This window comes from Prionailurus bengalensis, chromosome A1, assembly GCF_016509475.1.
Source record: "Prionailurus bengalensis isolate Pbe53 chromosome A1, Fcat_Pben_1.1_paternal_pri, whole genome shotgun sequence".
NCBI classification, from domain to species: domain Eukaryota; kingdom Metazoa; phylum Chordata; class Mammalia; order Carnivora; family Felidae; genus Prionailurus; species Prionailurus bengalensis.
The window spans coordinates 112,661,166-112,673,946 of NC_057343.1; the positions used below are offsets into that span (position 1 = coordinate 112,661,166).

The 12,781-nt window shown below is 52.7% G+C and overlaps 1 protein-coding gene across 4 annotated transcripts in view; it reads right to left on the reverse strand.

Annotated features, from left to right (window-relative positions):
* The window catches only part of LOC122487571 (core histone macro-H2A.1), a 79,098-nt gene extending 66,552 nt beyond the window's left edge, over nucleotides 1-12,546 (reverse strand). For 2 of the 4 annotated variants that reach the window (XM_043588278.1, XM_043588271.1), the window contains exons 1-2: nucleotides 12,336-12,546; nucleotides 1,945-2,149 (exon numbers count right to left, since the gene is read on the reverse strand). In XM_043588278.1, coding sequence (XP_043444213.1) covers nucleotides 1,945-2,116 — 172 coding nt within the window. In that variant the 5' untranslated portion in view covers nucleotides 2,117-2,149; nucleotides 12,336-12,546. The remainder of the gene's footprint in view (nucleotides 1-1,944; nucleotides 2,150-12,335) is intronic. The other 2 variants (XM_043588260.1, XM_043588267.1) reach the window with 2 other exon arrangements.
* Between the last annotated feature and the right edge of the window lie 235 nt (nucleotides 12,547-12,781).

The following is a 12,781-nucleotide window of genomic DNA, read 5'->3' on the forward strand; positions in this document are numbered from 1 at the left end:
CCTGCGGCTGTCACAGTAGCCTGGAGCTGGTGGGACATGGGCTGTTATCAACATTTTGAGTTGTAAGGGAACTGGGGTCCACACAGGTTAAGTGAATCACTCTAGGTCACAGAGCATATACAACCGCCAAGCCAGAAGTAGAAATGTCCTCTGCTTCCTGTCTAGTAACTTCGCCCCTGACTGCCAATGTTATACATGGTTTTCCTGCGTCACGAGCTCCGGTCCTCTGTTTCCTCATCTATAGAAGAGAAGAATCACGACTAGCGCATGCTGCCAGGCATGCCACCTAAAAGAGTCTCTGAGGAGCCAAGGGTTAAATGTCCCAGAAGTACAGATGCCTCCCAACTGTAATACACCCATGTCTTTTCCTGCCTAGGTGCTCTCAAAAGAACAAAGACACCATATCCCTCAGGACCATGTTCTTTATGGAAGAACCCTCACTCTTGCCTTAATTAGAGACCAGGGAGAGCAAGAGGTAACCCAGCTCTTCTGCTTCCTCTTACCACTTCGGAAGAGGAAACCTTGTCTTGCTGAGTCTCCTTGTCTGGCTGGAGGAGGGCTGGCTGCAAGAATCAAGGGTGCCCCTCCTGCCAGCTACCCTGACTGTGTATGGAACAGTAAGTGGTAAAAGCATTACAACAGGCCAGCAGGATCTGCGTCCCGTCCCAACTCCTCACTGGCTATGTGCGACCCTATGCAAGTTCTCTTATGCTTTAAGGCTGGTTTTGTCATCACTAAAAATGGGGGTGACATCCCTGCCCAGCCGGCTTCCCACAATTGCCATGGAGCCACCAGTAAGACCAGTAGGATTATTTCTGGGAAAAGGACCACCCCTTCTCTCCCTCCCCCCACCCCTGCCCCCGCCGCCAGAGAGAGAGCTGATTCCAAGACGGGTGCTGGGAAAATTCAGGGTGAGTCTAGAACATCGCATTGTGTGAAAAGGCAAGAAGATGTGTAAGAATGGAAGAGGCCACTGCAAAGCACAGCAGAACCAGCTTGAAGGTCAAATGTGGGACAAGGTGAGCACCATACAGAGCAATGAAAGGATAGTGTATTACCCACTAAACCAACAAAGTCCATGAAGCAACACTGAGAGTACAAGAAATAGAGAGGAAGGGCAGAAGGAAAGTAGGTTCATTACTGAAGAGTGCCAACTGATAAATGTAACAGAAATGACAGAAATAGAAAAATCACTCTTTTATAACCACTACAGTTATAACGGATTCAGGAAAGATCACCAAGTGATGCCAAAGCCATCGGGTGAAGACTGTGACTCAGGAGGTACAGAAGTCCATTAGACACCACCTTAACCAAATGACCAAACGGAATCACCAATGGCAGGACAAATCCACATCAGGTGCCTCCCGGCGTGATACCAGGCAAGGCCTCAATGCCACTTAGGCAATCCTCCTACCAAAATGTTTAACTTGAATCCAAGCCTGAGACCAGCCCAGGCTGAAGGACATTCTGCAACACAGCTGGCCTGCACTCTTCAAAAATGTCCATATCACGAAAACTGGGGAACGGTTTCAGCTTCAATAGGATGAAAGAAACCCAACAACCAAAGGAAATGTGTGATCTTGAAATGGATCCTGGGTCAGGAAAGACAACCAGACAAAATTATAGAGGACGTTTTGGGGACAATTAAGGAAATTTCCACATGGACTGTGTAACAGCCAAAAATCAAGGTACAAACGTGTGCACACATGCATGTTCACGTACACACACAAGGTGGGGGGGAGAAAAGGGAAAGGGGCCAAAATGTTAACAACCGGGACACCTAGGTGAAAATGTTCATTGTACTACTCTTACGAGTCTTCCGGGGGTTTGAAAAGTTCCAAAATAAAAGGAAGCAGACAGGTCCCATCAGTCCTGGGCAAGTGTCGGAACAGCCACTCTGTGAGCACAGCGGAGCCCTTCCTCGGTGGACCCGGGCACACTCACCTGTCAGATACTCCAGGACAGCAGCCATGTACACGGGTGCCCCCACTCCAATCCTGTACTTGGGGTGCCCTTTCTTGATGTACCGCAGCATCCGTCCCACGGGGAAGATGACTCCCGCCTTGGCGGACCGGGAGGTCTTGGTGGATTTCTTCTTCCCACCCCGGCTCGACATGGCGGCGGCCCTGGAGGTGAGTCAGTAAACACACTGTGGAGGCAAGAGGCACAGCCGTCAGGATCATGGGGGCAGTGAACCCCTCTTCCCCACACTCTCCGGCCCCTACAAGAAAGGCCACTCCTCGCGGCCACTGAGTCCTCCAGGCCCAGTTCGTGCACTTGGTTGGCGCACTCTGGCCCCTAAGAAGAGATTGGCTACGCTTTTCACATTTTATACCATGACATCAATTTTATCGGCCACTTACATTTAAACGTTACTCTGACAATGAGTGCTCTTAAGTGCCCTGCCTTTATGCCACGTGGTATAAAAGAAAATGGGATTTCTTGGCTACGTCCAATATGCTTGTTTAATAATTGCATTTTCATACACTTGAGACCGGGGCTGATAAGTTTGCTGAAGTCTTCGTGGAAAAAAAGCAAACGATGTCACCTTCCCCTGGAATAAAGACATAAAGCCTGACACCTAGGTCGCCTGATGGAAGCAGCATCTCTACCTCGTGACCCTTTCCCCGTGAGGGGCAATGGCAGCTCACAGGAGTTCAGCAGATAGTCAGGCTGCAATCACAGGCCCTCAGAACACGCCCAGTCCGCTAGCAGGGCCTGTCCTTAGAGAAGAGGGAGAAGGGCTTTTCTTACCCTGATCCTCCTCCCAATCCACATCCAAAATGCCACACAGTCCAGAGGATGCCCCCTTTTCAACACCTCACGGAGGGTCCTCTCCTCTCCACCCCAACTGTGACTGGATCCAGGTCATCTCTAACCAAATGATCGCAAATATGTCCTGAAGAGATCTCCCCACTACTTGCCCTACTCTCCAATCCATTGGCCCTCTGAGGGTGGTGCATACGAATCCGAGTACTCGACGGCCCCGGTGTTAAAGCTTTCTCTGGCTGCCACAGTTCCTAAGGTCAAATCAAGATCCTGGGCCTGTCATGCGATGCCCTAGAAATCTAGGCCTGGCACATCCATCCAGCTTCACCCCATACCTCCTGGGGTCCAAACTTGGACATGGGGCAGGGGTGGGGGTCACACACAGTTCCCTTCAAGTGCCCTCCCCTGCAGTGGCTGTGCCCTTTCGCCAAGACCTCCTCTATTCCTCACACTTGCTTCCTGCTCTCTGCCATCCCTACCCTGAGCACTCGGGTACAGCCCCTCCATCCACTGGGCTCCCTTGCACTTCACACCACGGCAGTGATGTGCATACAGCCCCGGCTTTCAGAGAGCTGCCCCTGGCTGGGCCCCTAGCACAGTACCACTGAGGTCTGCATGTTTGCTAAGAGCACTCAAGGTCTCAGATATTTGCTAAAAGCATTCCAGTCATTCATGCATCCACTTTAGGAATGATGCTGGAAAATGGAGACGGTAGTACACAAGGCAGATGAGGTCGCTGTCCTCCCAGAGTTGGTGGGGAAGAAGGGAAGAGAAAGAGGAAATAACCCTACAGTCATTTAAATGGTCATCATGAAAGACAGTGAGGGTGCTGGGAGAGGAGCTGTGAACAGGCCTCTCAGCCTGTTCTCCGGCACGAGGCAAGCATGTCTTAGAGGACATTTATGCTCAATCATTTAACCAAATGGGCAGGTCTCCCATCTACTGGTAAACTGAGATCAGGCTGCGTGCTGTGTGGGTGCCTCCAGCTCCAACAGGCCAGGCCTCTATGCCAGTGGAGGCGACAGAGTTAGGAGTCCTTGTTACTCTGATGCCCAACCCTGTATTCGGAACATGCTTGTGGTTCATACCTAACATTAGTGTGACCCCTAAGATACCTCAAGTCATGTGCCTGACAGCCATGGCCAAAACAACAGAGAGCAGAATTTGGGGGCCCTCTGACAGAATGAAGGTGGCTCAAGCCCCAGCTCTGAATAGATGTTTGGAGGCTTGTGGCAAGGGGAGGGGCACTAAAGACGACTATGATAATACCTTGTATTTCTCATCAAGGGGTACCAAGTGTTAATGGATCACTGAGTGCTAAAAATAGAGTCCCAGAAGGGTCTGCGCTTCTCTGAAACAATGAGATGGCTCCATTTCTTGCTGTGATGAGCTCCATCTTGAGACATTCCCTGCAAACAGGTGCACATGCTCACTCTGAGCAGGAAATGGTATATGTACACGTGTGCATATGTGTGTTCGCAGGGAAAGCTGCCGCTGGGTTTCCTAGCAGTCGTTTGCTTTACCACAAATGTGTTTCACAGACCAACCCAATGCCTCTGGACCCGGAGTTTTCAGATCTGAACATTTCCCCTCTTTCAGCAGGAGAGGCCTGCAGTCAGTGATGATGAATGCAGCTCAGTCCCATTCTTACTGGAGCACAGGCTTCAGCCCTATCTCCAGGCAGACCTGTCTGGGTAGGTTTGGGGCTGCCTCTGTGGGAATCAATAACGTCCTGCCCCAGGGAAGAGCCACTAGCATTCAGAGACCTGATGGGCCCTAGACATGCTCATTCTTTAAAAGTGATGCTCCTGGTGCCTTCCTTCCACTCCAGCCAAGAGTCTTGATGTGGACATGGACAGGACGGTGACTCCCAGGTCTCTAGTCCAGTGCACACCTGGCTACAGAGCCCCAGAGCTCTGTTCTGACTGCCTGTGGCTAGGACCCACTTGACAATCCCATGGGCACCTTGAATCCCTTCCTGTTCCAAATCCTGTGGAATTTTCAGCTCCAGCAGTGACAACCTCGTGCATGAAGCCCCTAAGTGAGAGTCAACATGGGCCCATTCTCTCTGCCCACTTTCCCAGCACCCAGCCATTAGCCAAGCTCTGTTGAACGCACCTCGTAACTACCGAAGCCTCTTCCCTCCTCTTCAGCCTCCCTGCCTCAGTTCAGCTCTCTCTACTCCTCATCTACCCTCCCCAGCACTAGTCTCTCTCCATGGATGCCAGGGGATCTCTGCTCCCTTGCTGGTTCCTCACCACCCTGAGCCAGCCACAAACAGCATCCTTCAACTACTTCCTCAGCATCGCTTCCTGCCACCCCTCCCCCTGGGGGCGATGCTCCAGGCCACCACTGGTTTCCTGCCCTCGGATGCAGTGTCTAGAATGTCTTTACACAGGCTGTCTCTCCTGCCTGTGACACCCTCTGTCCTTGTGCCAATCTGCTGCACTGGCACTCGTGAGATCCCTATCCTCGGACCCAGCCGTGGACTGGTATCGCTCACTGCTTCACGTTCCCAGAGAACATATCCTGGCACGTATCTGTGTGCCTGCCTGCCCAGCTCAGCCGAACCGCAAGCTGCTTGATGCCAGGCACTGTGGTCAGCTCATCCCTAAGTCCCGGGGTCCCAGGCAGGGCCTTAAATGTCATGGATCCTCAAGGGGTATTATGCTGAGAGGAAACCATCTTCACATCTAGTTTTCAGTCAGGCTCCTGATAAAGCAGCCCCGTCTTCACCCCTCCCCTGGCGGCAGTCCTGCAGCTCCTGCTCCTCACCCTTCCCCGCATTCTTCCTGCACTTTTTTTATTTTAGAGAGAGTGTGTGCACATGCAAGTGAGCGGGGAAGAGGGGCAGAGGGAGAGAGAGAATCTTACGCAGGCTCCACGCTCAGCACGAAGCCCACGTGGGGCTCAGTCCCACGACCCTGGGATCATGACCCGAGCTGAAATCAAGTCGAGTCGGATGCTCAACCGACTGAGCCACCCAGGTGCCCCTTTTTTATTCCCTGCACTTCTAACTAGGTCCCCAATGTGCAGCCACAGCTTGGAAAGACGTCTGAGTCAGCCATGCAGCTTCATGACATCCAGTCATGTGTACGGACTTTAAAAACATCTTGGAGAAAATCACCTTGTGGCTGGGCAGTCTCCAGATGAACCTGTGAATGTGCCGGCTCCATACTACTCTTCAGGGGTCTATGGAGATGTGGGCACCCACGTTGGGGACAGAGCAGCCGTGATGGAAGTGGCTGTTGAGCACTAGGCTGTGTAACTCAAATTCCAAAGTCAGACTGACCTCATTCAAGTTGTGGCTCTGCCACTTACCACCCATGCATCCTCGGGCATGTGATATGATGTTACCCTCTGAGCTTATTTTATCATCAGTCAAGCAGGGATGAAGGTAGAATCGACTTCAAACATTTGGTGGGAAAACTGAACAAAACATGCATATACGGGGCCTGCCAAGAACTCACTGAGTGGGTGCTCAGGTAAGTCAATAAAAACAACAACAACGAACAAAGGCCGCCTCCTCGAAAACCAATGTTGGGTATTTGAACTGGCAAGGACAGCACCAGTTGCTGTAACAAACAAGCCCCTATAGCTTATTTCTCTCTCGTGGAAAGTCCAAAGTAGGTTTCCATGATTGGTTGGTGCTTCTCCACATGATTCAGGGACCCAGACACCGCCCCCCATCCTTCAATGCACAATTCCCAATGTCACCACAGAAGGAAAGAGGTCGTGGATGCTAACACATGGAGGCCTTCGGGGGCCACACCCAGAGGCGGAGCATACCACTACTGACCATGATTCATCGACTAGAACTTGGTCACATGGCCACACGTGATTGCAAAAGAGGTTGAGAAACGCCCTTTTGCTATTTGCTCAGAAAACAGCCAGTCTCTGTCCTATAACAAACCAACTTGAAAGCTGACCCTGAAGCAGGGTGGGAGCAACCAGCCAAAGCCTGTTGGGCCCTGTTTGACCCATGCCCTACATCCAGCCTCTTCTGAGAGATGGACAGTCCTATGTCACAGAAAAAAGTGGCTTCTTGCACAGTCGGCTTCTCTTCAAGGCATGGACATTGCTCAGGAAAGAAACAGCTGTACTATCTTGTCAGACTGACAAAGCGATGTCCTTCCTTCCCAGGCTAATCATCCAGGAGAGCCCCCCCTTCAATAAACCAGAAGTCCTCACCCCTAGGGAGGACCCCAAGTGCTTTGAAGACAGTGACACGGCCTCAGGCAACCTCACTACACATGAGCGTAGCTGCTTTTTTGACTGTTATCAGGCCAGGAAATGAAGACTCTGTGGTTGATCCCAAAGGGATCTCTGTGGTCTTTACCTCTGCAACTCCTCCAACTATAAATCAATCACAGTAGACATGACCCTTGCTTGCAGAAACCCAAGGCTTACCCAGAGACAAGCTAGGCTTGAGTGATAGGCAGGTCTCTGACCACGGCTCCTCAACAACTGAGCTGTGACCGGGGCACTTGATCTGTCCTCTTGGCACAGGACTAGCGAGAGGCCTGGCTGTGAGGATCCCACGAGTAAGATGGACACAAGAATGACAAGCCCTCTACTACCACAAGGGCCACAGAGGAAAAAGGGTCAAAGGGCTGTCCTACCTACTACCACACTGTTGCACTCTTCCCCAACAGGGCACCGTAACAGGCTCCACACTGCCCTGTAAACCACTTTCGTCACTTCGGCACATACCACCCTCTCAGTCGATAGCACTCTCTCCAGCCCTGTGTCTGTTCCTGCTGTGGCGGTGCCTTGTGCCCGCCAGTCACAGTCTAGTTTGGGCCAGCCCTATGCCCAGACTCCAGCCTTGCGCACAAGGCCCCACTGACCTCCTGCCCATCTCTCCCTATTTCCAGCAACGAGGGCTCCACCAGGCCGAACGGCTCCCGGAGTCCTTAGTGGACATTCCTGCGTGTGGCCCGAGCCCAGCTACAAATCCCTCGTGACGTTCCTCACCCTGACACCATTCTTTAATATGTTCAATTGCTTTTCTCAATCTTCTATAAAGTGCTCTGCAAATGCAGTTCCCAGCCCTTTCTTCCAACTGGATTGCTACTCAACATCCAATTTATATAAATATCCTGAAGCCAACCTCCCCAACCTTAGCAGCTGCTATACTGTATCATCACTGCCAATTTCCTTGTCTGTCTTGGTGGGACGTACCAGTCTGCTCCCCAGTGTACCTCCAGGAACCCACTGCCCTGCCTGGTACCTGGTAGGCCCTCAAATGCTGGCTGGATGGTGACTAATTAGTTGGATGCATTTACAGTTCTCTGGACAAAGATGAGGACAGCATTTCCAAAGGCCACAGGACTCAGAAATGTGGCAAGTGGGACAGCAGTCAGGGACCTTCATTGAAACCATTCACGGACACATACCTGGCCGATCCCTGTGGGAGCTCAGACCCTTGAAGTTCAGGGAGCTTGTGGGGCCATCTTAGAGATTCCCAGGGAGGAAACACCACAACGGCCCTGACGGCTGAGGTGGGAGCCCCACAGAGGCCTTCCCACTCCCTAATAATTCTGGGGCTCCAGCCACCTCTCCTCTTGCCAGGCAACTAGCTCAGTAAGAGACTGGAGGGAAATACTTCCCTTTCTCACACCTCTAAGTGACTGACCTCCACTAAGGCTACAGCACAGAAAACTATTCATCAGGGCACTTAGAAAACCACCTGGAGATTCTGAGGTCCTCTGTTACCTAAGCAATGAATTTGTGCATATTGATACCGCATGAAATGTTGACCAGAATTGCTGCAGAGCTGGCAGTCACATGGCCCCCATCCCAAGCACCCGAGGACAGGGAACCTGAGCGATCAGCGCTTACAGTTGCTATCGCCGAGGGAGGACTGCACCATCCACTCCCTGCAGCTGGATGAATGCCCACGTGTCCACATGCATTTGTCAGCTTCCCATCAAGTCCAATCATGACAGCAAACCTGAGACACTTAATTCTGAAGCACAGGACACTAATCCTGTTTACAGCATTCTCTTCCATTTACTCCTACCATACCAGATGATTAACGGTGTCACTGCTGTCAGGTCTCCAGAGGCAGGAGGATCTACTACACAAGTATCGCTCACAGAGCTGGGGTTCAGAAACAGCGTTCTGATTGGCCGAGAACAGAGACTTGCTCTGGTGCTCGAGCCAATCAGGGAAAACCTCTCTCTCCATTCATAAAACACTAGATCATAAAGGGAGCCGGAGGATTAAAGAACTTACAGTCCACCCTCAGCGAACCAAGGGATTACAAACAAGGAGAAAGGGACAAATTGAGATAATAAGTAAATCCTAAATGGCACTTTTTGTTCCAGCACACGTCTTCCTCCTGTGTTAGGTTTTTAGTGGTGGGGAACAAACAAAAACCCGAACCAAGTGTTATTCAGGAAAGAGTTTACAAGAGGCTAGGGGAGTCAGCACGACATTTCAATAGCAAAGCACTGTCTTCCTGCCTCACGAGGAAACTTTAATTCACACTCCTCTCTCTTTTAAAAGTTGTGCCAAACATTAAGATAATAATTTCAACGGAAGGTTATCAAAGGAAAACTTTAAATGTGAGCTTCAATAGGGCAGGACCCTGGCTGGCTGGGCTTGCCATCCAGAAGCTATTCAGTATTTGTGGAATACATGAAGCATTCACAATAACAATAAAATACATCTGGCCATGATTCTTTCCTGCTCAGAACCTTCAATGGCTTCTTCTAGCTTCACCTGAGTTCCCTCCATGATACAGCCATTCTGAGCCTCTGGCAGTTCCCCCATATGACCTCTATTCTCACTGTTCTAAGACTTGACACATGGGGTTCCCCAGGCCTCAAACACTTGTCTCCATCTGCCCTCCATTGCCCAGCCAACTCCTACTTGGTCTTTCTGTACGGTAAGGGCTTGCTTCCGCTTATGTCACCTTTCTGGGGGTTACTATGGGAGCTCCTGTGGCCTTCTGCACCAAATTCGCAATAGCCCCTTGCCTGTCTTCTCCTTGTGTCAGTTTCCCAAGGACAAGGACTGAGCACTTCTTGATCATGCTTTTGTCCCCAGTGCCTGACCCAGAGTTGATTCTCAGGAAATATTTATTGGAAGACTTTAAGACACCAGTCAAGAAAACAAGCTATACAACTCTTTGGAACCCATCTGGGTTCCCTCGCAAGAGCTGGGGCGGGACCTAATGTACTTCTAAAACTGTAGAACGTGGGGAGGACTCACAGGATAGGTGCGGGGTCCCTCTCGTCCCTGCTCCTTCCCAGCATATGTGCCAAGAACGGGGCTCTGAAAAACCCAACACAAATCCAAAGGCACAATCAAACCAAAAACTAGAAGCTGCTGCAATTCTGATCAATACCACACATAGGCTCTTATTGGACTTCATCAGCTTGGACTTTGCACTTTTGTTTATTTAAATAAATCTCCTTTAAATGACTGTGGGCAGCATTAGCTCTGAAGGTATTGGAGGCAAATCCCAGAAAACATGTACTCCAAGCCTTCCTGTGGGGAAGGGATGAGGACTCTTGGAGTTCTGTTGTCACCAGGACCAGAGGAAATGGCAGAATGAGATGTACCACTCCCTGTGTCTGGGCCCTTTGGTATAGACCACGGTAGTGACTTAGGACAATGCATTAGACCGTCACATGTGATGTTCCAGACTACTCTTCATTCTAAAGGACCTACCTACCTCAAATAATTTTCACTTAAACCCTTCCCACCTCCCCAATGCCTTTAGGGATCAGCATTAACAATGGTGACAGGTTAAAACGAAATACAAGAATGAAGAGATTTCCCACCCTCCACCTAAAACTATAGGGGGCAAGAATTTAAAGACTGAGGGTTTTTAGTTTGTTTTGTTAAGAAAAAAAAAAAGGTTTATGGGACACCTGGGTGGCTCAGTCAGTTGAGCATCCTACTTTGGCTCAGGTAATGATCTCACGGTTCATGAGTTCAAGCCCCACATCAGGCTCTGTGCTGGCAGCTTAGAGACTGGAGCCTGCTTCGGATTCTGTGTCTCCCTCTCTCTCTCCCCCTCCCCAACTCACACTCTCTCTCTCAAAAATAAATAAACATTTAAAAAAACTTTTAAAAAAGGAAAAAAATATAAGGTTTAAAAGCATATTTATCTTCATTGGAGAGCCTCTTGTGCAAGACAGAGATGCGGCTATCCAACTTCAGCTAGTTGTTGTACGATGGGTATTAATTCCAGTTGCAGGCAGGGAGTGGCCATTTCAGAGCCGGTAACCCCCCTGAAGGCACTAAAGGCGCCCCTGCAATAGGCGGATTCCACCAAACTTACTAGAGTCTCCCATTCAAACCTAAAGCTGCTTGAAATTCCCCTAGTCTGTGGGGCAGGAAGCCTTGGAACAAAGCACCTTGCCCCCTCTTTAACGGTAAAACCTCAAACCACAAAGGTGGAAGAAAAAGAGAAGCTAGCAGGAGTGCCCCTCTTGTCTATTTTTATATGCTGTTTATTGGGTCGTTAAAATCTTACAAGGATTTCACGGTAATTGTAATTGTTGAATTCCAGGTTTGTCTTAGCTGATTGTACGGACATTTCTCACTTTCAAACTCAGCAATATTTTTCCTAATATCTTGTCTAAAAGAACCTTCCAGTCTGCCGACCAGATCCTTGAGTGATCCGTGGTCCCTGCAGGAGTGGAGGCGGGGCGCGCCACCCCGCACACCTGTTGTCAGGTGACACCGCCTGCAGCATCCAGCGCACTCACCTCTCCACTCCACCCCACCCCCAGCGAGTCCCTTCCCTCCCGGCCTTCTCCACCGGGAAGCCTACAGCCTTCTGGAGTTACCTTAAAAAGGAAAGAAAGAAAGAAAAAAAGAAAGGAAGAAAACACAAAAACCTCCCAACCACAAAGCAAACAAAAGGCCGATCAGAAGATGAGCGAGGGCAGCGGGGGTTCCCGCGTCCCCTCTCCAGCCAGTCCCTGGACAACCCCCTCCCCGGCCCTGCCTGGCTCCAATCCCACAAGTATCCCCCAGCCGCCAACCCTCCCCTCCCCGCAGAGAGCGAGCCAGACGCCTGCACCGCGGCCACCTGGCTCTCGGGCCCGACTTATTGTGCTGGGGCCGGCAACTCGCGGGCCCGCGGGGCCCTCACCAAGTACAACTCCGAGCACCGCAGCTCCCGGTCGCCCAGGCCCACGCTGGCCGGCCAGCGCCGCGGGGCCTCCCCGGGCCTCTAGCTTAGCCCGCCCGCCCGCCCCGGGAAGGGTCGCCGGGGGAGGGGCCAGCACTGTCGCCTTCCCACAAAAGCGCCCAGGCGCGGGCAGGAGGACGCGGTTTGGAGAGAAGTTGGCTTCCGGGTTCGCTGTTTGAACAAAACCAAAGAGAATCCCGCGCGGCCGGGCGGGGAGGGCCTGGGAGGGCGCCGTGCGCGCGCGAGGCCCCGCGTGGGCCACGCCGAGCGCGGCGACCCGAGCCCGGCCGAGCGCCGCCCGTGCGCGCCAGGCCCGGCCGCTCCCAGGCCCCCGCGGCCGGAAGCCCGCGGTGGCCGGACCCGGCGGCGGGGACCGGGCGCGGGGCGAGGGGGCCCGCGCGGCACTTACGGGGCGGCTCGGCGGCGGCGGCGGCGGCGGCAGCAGCTAGGTGTCCGGCCCGTGCCCTCTCGGCCGCTCGCGCCTTTTCTCTCCGCGCTCGTCGCTGGCCCGCCCGCCCGCCTCCTCGCTTCCCGCCCGCGCGCCGCGCGCTCGCCCCCTCCGCCCGGCTCCGCTGCCGAGTGAACTGGAACCAGTCGCCGCGGCCCCGGGATTCCCACAATGCACAGCGCGCCGCTCGTCACATCCCATGCCGTCCCCGCGCGTCCGGCCACCCCTCCCGCGCCACCCGGGCGCCCCGGCCTTGACCCCAGCCCCGCGGCTGCGCGCGCCGCGGCCTCCGCGCTCCGCCGCCGGGACGTCTGTCCGTCTGTCCGTCTGTCCGCGGGCACCCCGCCCCGAGGCTGGGCGCCCGACGCAGGGCGGGCCCCGCGAGCCGGGGCGCGCCCTGAGCTAAG